We start from the raw sequence: 7500 nt of genomic DNA, 5'->3' as shown, positions 1-7500 counted from the left end.
GTTCACGGCGTGAAATTGAAGACCTTGAAAATAATGAAGTCACATCGCGGACTTTCTCATGTTCTCGCCGTGAAATTATGTTGCTACGCCATCCAGAATAACAGGAAAATTTTGTGGTCTGGTTTTGGAATTAAAATTGCGGTAAACAAGGAAAAACAATGTTTTTCTTCAGAAATCGAATAATGGTATTTAATATATCTTCTCTTGTGTGAAAAGTTTTAAGTAAATTGTATGGGGCGCCGTTTTGTTAATTTCGGCAAAATCGAAGTTGGTACGATTATTTTGCTTTGTTGATGGCACGACGATCTATAATTTGGATGAAAATGACGATTCTGACATGAATTACACTACCAAGCAAAACAGTTTATTTATTACAGTTTCTCAGTGTAGGAGGAGAGGGAAGCATCCAAAATTGCACTAGACACCGAACGAGGGATTCTCCTCAATTCTGCACAATCAACGTTTGGTCAAAAATACGGAACGAAATTGACATCCCCTGATCAGGGTCTGCGGCCAAAAATGCTGTCACGTAGGTTAAAAAAGGAATTTATCCGCTGAGATTTTGTACTCACATAGATGTTATGAGCCTTCAGAAGATGGCTACAGGCTTTTTATGGCAAAACTCGATGACATACAGGGCTTGAAATTACAAAAAATTCCAAGTCGCCTTTTGGCGACTATCAAAGAAAACATGGTCGCCAAATGCAAAAATGCAGTCGCCAGCTAGTACAAGAACAGGAACTCAGATTAGAGCCTCATGTAATTAGCATTGTTGTTCGGCTTCTGGTAGATTGTGACAGCTGCGGTTGTGGGACAGACCGAAATACTCGATCTTGAATGACTCAAAACATGAAAACACGAAAGAAAAAACTCCTGAGCACTTCTGCGTGACAATCTTACATGTACCTTAAGCAGTAAGCGAACAAAGTAATAAGAACATTTTAGGGTTACTTTGGCCAGGAACAACTGCATCTTTCACATCGCACGCGAGAAATCGTACGCTCGGAACAAACGTTTTTGAAAGGCTTTGAAACGCTTCTTGTTTGCATTCTAACAACGATTTTGTTTCCTGGTAATTTCTAGACTGCAGCAAATTACGAAAATCGCTCAGTGTACCTTCTCTTGTGATAAATAATTCATGACTTTCGGTGTAGACTCGTCTCACTTGATCGAGGACATGGTGAAAGCCGGTTCCTTGCGACCAAATCTGCGACAGAATGCTTTTAAATTCAGCGGCCTTTCAACAAAATGTTGCGCCCGCGATCACCAGGCGAAAGCCGCTGTAATGTACTCTCAGAGGTCGCGATTCAAGTTTTTTGGAAAAAGGTAAACAGATTTAATTTGCATTTCCTTTTGCAGAAAAGCAGAAATGAGACTAAGGAAATTGTTTCTCACCTTACGTGTTTTATTTATCAGAGGAATATAGTCGCCAAAGTGGCGACTAAACTCGAATTTTCAGTCGCCAAGTTAAAAGTTTTAGTCGCATTGGCGACCATATCGGTCGCAATTTCGAGCCCTGACATATGTTTTTGTTATCTTTAGTCTGCCTTATTTGCGCTTATCCATGAAAAGCGTTATAAATTTGATTTGGAGTAAAACGTTTCTTCGAATATCTCCCACGCGAAACATCCCACAGACCTGAACCTTTGCGAGACTCTTTCAATATTCACCTTCTTTTATCTCGTTGAATGTTGACTTTATTTGGTGAACGGTGTTGATGATCGATGGTGTGACAATGAAAACCTGCAAGAGGTGACGAGAAGACAGAAGTGTCTAGAATTTAACAGAGAGCGTCTCCATACCAAATAATATAATTTTGACAAATAACTTGAGTTCGGAATATTGCACAGCCCTGAAATTCGGAGTGGATCGTTAGTTACATTACTCCGATACCACGTGTCAATGTCTTGACTCAATTTATTGAATGGTAAGCGCTTTTAATTTTCAATGCGATGAAATACAAACCTTGACGAATATGTTCAGAAAATCTTGTTACAAGTGGTGGCAAATTTTGGGGAATAATGTTGTTCGATTTTCTCGTAAAAATTTACGCTCTGCTCGCTGCCTCGGATTCTAGGAAAAATTACTCGTACTATGTTTGGATTTAAGTGTATTTTGAGCAGTTAGCTCGACACTCGAAATCTGCCAGAAATCCAAACCCAACGTATTGATAATGAAATTAAATAATTTTGAGGAGGACTTTTTTTCCACGGCGTGAATTTTTTCACTGCCCAGCGTGGACTAGTTCACGGTGGTATGATAAATTTTCACGCCGAGTTCACGCTGTTTTAAAGGAATTTCACGGTATTTCTGCTTGATTTATATAATTTCGCGGTTTTCTGCCGTGAAATCGGCATGATCGTGAAATTTTCATAAGCCGCCTTTTCGCGTGAAGGGTCACATTTACAGTTCTTAGCTTCCCCAGAAAATTTAACAAGCGGAGAGGCCTTCTGATAATTGACAGTAGTGGGCTTGTAGTCTATTTGAATGTAGGAATGGTTGAATGAGTGAATTCGTTTTTCTCAGGTGCCACCAGTGCAGGGGTCTCCTCAGTTATGCAGAGGAAGTTTGGTCGCACTGCAAGCTTGAGCCAGAGTAGCAGTAGAAGCGGCAGCTTGAGTGACATTAGCTGTGATGGAGAGCAGCTTGATTTGGATGAATCACCAATGCCCCATCCACAAAAATATACTCAGTATGTATGGTCTTTGTCATTAACTGTGAAATATTCTAGGTATCCTGTAAAATTTAGACCAAATCTTCTCAATGTCCTTGCAGTCCTCCCTGCTTTTCCTGCCTGCATGGGTTTGTTCCTTGTTTCAATTGTTGCTTTAGAGGTGAGGTTGGTTGTGAACCTCTTTTTCTCTTTTTCTCTCAAGTCTTTCTTCGCAAGGTAGTGTTGAAATGGACACAGAGGAACTGCCACACCCTTCAGAGCTCAGACAGTCATATCATGGCCAAACTGAAGATTACTCCAGTCAGGAAAAGACAGGTGGAGAAGAAGGTGATATTGACAGCACCAGCTGTACAAACAGCCATGGCAGCTCTCTTTCAGACAGGAGGGATTTGGATGAGTTTGATGCGGAAGGTGTCGAGGATGAACTGACCCAACTCAAGACAGTTGCTGCTCTGCGGGTCATGCAGGATGAGGGCAATGAGAGAGAGAGGAGCTTAGGATTTGATCTAAACACAGTGTGTGATGAAGGGAAGACCTTACTCTGGGATTTGATTCAAGATGATAATGCTGTAAGTATAACTAGACACTCCGTGAGGGTACACTGGGTTGCCTGTGGTACGTGCACCGTTCCAGGCAATTTTTTTCTAGTTGGAGGGTCATTAAGAAGTCATACCAGACGAGGCCCTTTGGCTCACAGGTCCTCACACGTTCGTACGACGAAACAGATCTGTCCTTGTGTAATATGTAGCTCTAACAGTGCACGATATTGTTTTGGTAGTGTCTATCATTTTAGTGCCATGGTAGAAGTCTTGGGTAAATAGTCTGAGAAGACATGTGGTTACTAGCAAAGTACTGAACCCAGAAAGATTGAAGAAAATAAATGGGAAGTGAGAAACATTGGCTTCTGGGCTGACATGTTGATAAACTTCTTTTCACCACAAGTTTAAGCGTGCCCTCTGAGCATCTGACAGCTTCGTAATACCGACGTTCACTGAAGTTAAGCCCTGTTGGGCGGGGTTAGTGTTTGGATGGGAGACCAAAATAATGTACCCCTCGTAAAACAGAAGCATCGGACCGAAAATACTATTAACGCTAACAAATGCGAACTCAGCAAGCTACAGATTTTGTTAGCTTGCTTTATGCAAAAACAAATATTGATGCAAAAGTAAATAAATATTGATACACAGTTTTTAGGAAGAGCAGAAGGAAGTTTCCAGGACGATCGCTCGAGAATAACATATTTATGACATGAAAACAACATTTATTTTGAACCGTGAATATAGAATATAAAAAGTTACGATCAGCGACAAAACATTTTGGGGGATTTTTGCAACGTTCAATTTTGTTATTGTAAGTTTTGGCTGCACAAATGAATCGCAAAATCGAAAGTGACATCGCCGGAATTCAGCGGGCGCCGTGATGAAGTTTGTTTACTCATGTTTACGGCATGTTTACTCGCCAAACAGTGAAGTATCTGTGTCAAATGATGGCAAGATACCGGGTTTTTGTAAGTTTCTTTTTCTGTCAAGTGTTATAAAGTTTGACAATGAAATGAGCGAAGTCAAAACAAAGATCACAATCGCCCAAGTCTTGTTTATGCAAAGTCAAAATTTACTCTCCAAGACGCGTACGACGTTATTTATTCTAACCAGGTAATTCCATCATTTTGGAAATAGCAGCTACTTTATCATTCAACTGCGTCACAATTCTTCACTGATTTTGGGGCTCATTTTGTTGAAACTCAAGCACGCTTCCAACAGGCCTGTGAACCCTTCCTGTTTACAGAGCAATACTGAAAAACTTCTCCCATATCACATTTAAACCTTAAGCTTGAAAATTCAATACACAACATGATATTATTGTTCACAGAGGCTGAAAATACCACAGAATCCTTTTCCAGCGAAAAATTTATTGAAACAAACAACATATTTGCTCTTTGAGGCGAAAACCTCTTCCTATTTCATTGCGTGCGTGAAGTTACCATGTACTTCAGGTAAATACAGCTTACTTTGATTTCGGCTCGACGGGCGATAGATTGTTGTCGAAGTCCATTACTCGTGGCTTTTAAGATTCCATCGCCTGTATATCCAATTGACTTGCCATTATTGAGCTTCATAAGGGTATATTTTGTTCAAAGATCCACTAAAACGCCATTCGCGTTACATGACTTTCGACGCCATTGCCGGTTAAGTTAATCGTTCTACTGTGTCCACCAGAGAAATCTACGCATTTCCCACTACCCTCTCGATCCTACGAAAATACGCTCAGAAGGCTCTATGCACAAAGACACCACTTAGCTGGGGAGTGACAGGCAAGACTTTTACCGACACGGAAAAAAAGAAAAAAAAAAGAAAACGAAAAATAAAAAAACGACGAAATTAAAGACAGATTCCGACTGGGTTTGCGGCAACCCAGTAATTATGCAACTGTTAACCATATGCCTCACTTCAATATGGGAAGTTCTTGGTGCATGTAGGGGCTTTCTGCATGCACATGGCCTGAAAGATAGAAACCTACAGTACCGCCTGGAAGTACTGACCCCTTTACCGCGTCATTGCCGCGTCACCCTGTCGCGACTTTCCCTCGGTATTCCCGCGGTAGGCCGCTTTTCTGCCGAGGGAAATTTACGGCTAGGCTCCAAAGTTGCTGCGGGAAAGTCAACCGAGGTAAACCCTCGGTAATTAAAATTCCGCGGTAGAGTTGGGTTTCCGTTGACTTTGTGTTTCGATAAGCTATTGTAGATTGTAATGTTGAAATCCCACCGAACAACAGAAACTGAACAAGTTTTGGCTGAAAATTGCGAACAGCAAAGAGGGTTATAGCCGCTAATCATGCACCTTGGTTTCCTTTACCTTTTACATGCGAAAGGAATATCCTTACTGTAGCTAGATTCCGACCACATTTGAAACCTTCTTTGCAACATGCATTTGTATTTTGATTGCAGTGATTATTTCGAAGACTTATGGTGGACTATTCATTCGAAGGTTCTACGCTTGTCCCACTTGCGTGGACTTCGCCGTCATTTTATACATTTAAGTTTATGGGAGAATATGTCCGCTTGTTTTTTGCAGCTCAGCGCACGGAACATACATCTATTTATTCATTATTTCGATATCCTGCAAACAGGAGAGGGTTTTGACAATATTTACAAACTGAAAGGGGTGAACGGCTCGAAAACCTTGCGTGACCAAGTTACGACTTCTTGTGGTATCCTACTGCAGTATTACTTTCTAAGCTTAAGGTTGTTTAGTGTAATAAATCACAAAAAAGAAAAACACTCCAAGGAAAGAACCCAGGATATCAAACCCCTGAAATAGTCGAAAATTATTTGATCTAAACTGAAAAGATTGTTTTCGTGCTCTGGGTAATCATTGGTGCATATCGGCATGGTTATGCAAATTTATCACGAGTGGATGCCCGCTGCGAAAAGAGTTGCATGTGAAAGCGCAACGTGAGCACTGGAGCAAAGATGGTTCGAACATTCTAAAGTTTGTTTCGCTTGCTGGTTTTGCATTTGTTAAAATTCGTATGCAAACGATGAGTGTTCAGATAAGTAAGAGACTTCTTTTCTCCACTAACTACAGTCTATTCTTAAATTTGTTTTGCATGCATAATCAACATGCTGCAATTAAAAAATATTTATGGAAGTCAAGTAGACTATTGCACGACTGATAAAACGACGCAAAAATGTATTTTGCTGCAATTGCTATGATATAACAATTTATTGCTGATGAAAAGCGATGAAAAAAGAAACCATTCTTAAATTATTCGTCGGTACGTTTGGTCTCAAAATAGTACCGACAAAGGCTCCGATGCCTCGCAAGAATGTTGCGATTAAATTTGAAATTTGACAAGTTTAACAATAATACAATGTATGTAGAAGGAATACCTGCTTTTAACCAAAATGGCGATGATAAAACGAAGACAATCGCACAAGTTTGAATTTCAGGTCTCCAAATAAAATAAAGTCAGGCTTAGACGAAAAGAGATACAATTGAACCTTTTTCAAAATCAAACAAATAATTTCTCACGCACACATACAGTATTACAACCTGGAGAACAACGTGTGTTGCGTTGGCTGGATAATCAAGCTGTCGCTTACACTGTATCTTTAAAGAAGTCTTCAGTTTTACATTATGTAAAGATTATAAAATTTGAGTCCTTACGTAAATGGCACACTTTCTCATTTTGATTACAATTTCTAGCATTAAGAATCGATTCTTCACACCATGAGATATAAAATTTGACAGTCTTCCGGTTATTTTACAAGAGCAACAGATCATTGTTCTTTCCCGCGGCAAGCCTCGTCTTTTCTCCCGCGGCAAATTTCCCACGGCAAAGTGCACCTCGGTTTTACCGAGGGAAAAAAATTTGCATACCTCGGTACCGCGCGTCCACTACCTGCAGCAAAGACGAGGTATTGCCTCGTCCCTAGGGGTCAATACTTCCAGGCGGTACTGTACCCATGTGGCTCACCAATCCCTGCATTACAGTGGTAGACCCTCATTCCAGGCTGAGCTGATCATGATGGACTGTTAAGCAGTCAAAAACTACATCCCCTTCTTTAAGATGATGGACTACTACGACAGTTGCCTGTGATATTAACATGTTATTTTATTGACAACCCTACCAAAAACATGCCAGTAAAAGCTACAGGGCTGTTTCTTTACTTTGATTTTAGATCCAACTAGGTGATGGACTGGTTCAAGAAGCAGAAAAACTTTTGTGCCAGTTGATTTGTTACACAGGAGAAAAGAAGATCAGGATGAAGTTTATTGAGGGATGTGTAACAAACTTGGCGGCAAACAGGTTTGTTATTTGTGCCT

The 7500-nt window shown here is 40.4% G+C and overlaps 1 protein-coding gene across 2 annotated transcripts in view; it reads left to right on the top strand.

The window, feature by feature from the left end:
• The window catches only part of LOC138026172 (ubiquitin carboxyl-terminal hydrolase 34-like), a 91339-nt gene that overhangs the window by 23540 nt on the left and 60299 nt on the right, over positions 1-7500 (top strand). For both annotated transcript variants that reach the window (XM_068873390.1, XM_068873391.1), the window contains exons 13-15: positions 2527-2692; positions 2877-3243; positions 7356-7483. In XM_068873390.1, coding sequence (XP_068729491.1) covers positions 2527-2692; positions 2877-3243; positions 7356-7483 — 661 coding nt within the window. The remainder of the gene's footprint in view (positions 1-2526; positions 2693-2876; positions 3244-7355; positions 7484-7500) is intronic.

The sequence above is a fragment of the Montipora capricornis genome, chromosome 12 (assembly GCF_036669925.1).
Source record: "Montipora capricornis isolate CH-2021 chromosome 12, ASM3666992v2, whole genome shotgun sequence".
In the NCBI taxonomy this organism is placed as follows: domain Eukaryota; kingdom Metazoa; phylum Cnidaria; class Anthozoa; order Scleractinia; family Acroporidae; genus Montipora; species Montipora capricornis.
Note: the sequence above shows the minus strand (reverse complement) of the source record. Positions and strands in the feature narration are given on the sequence as shown.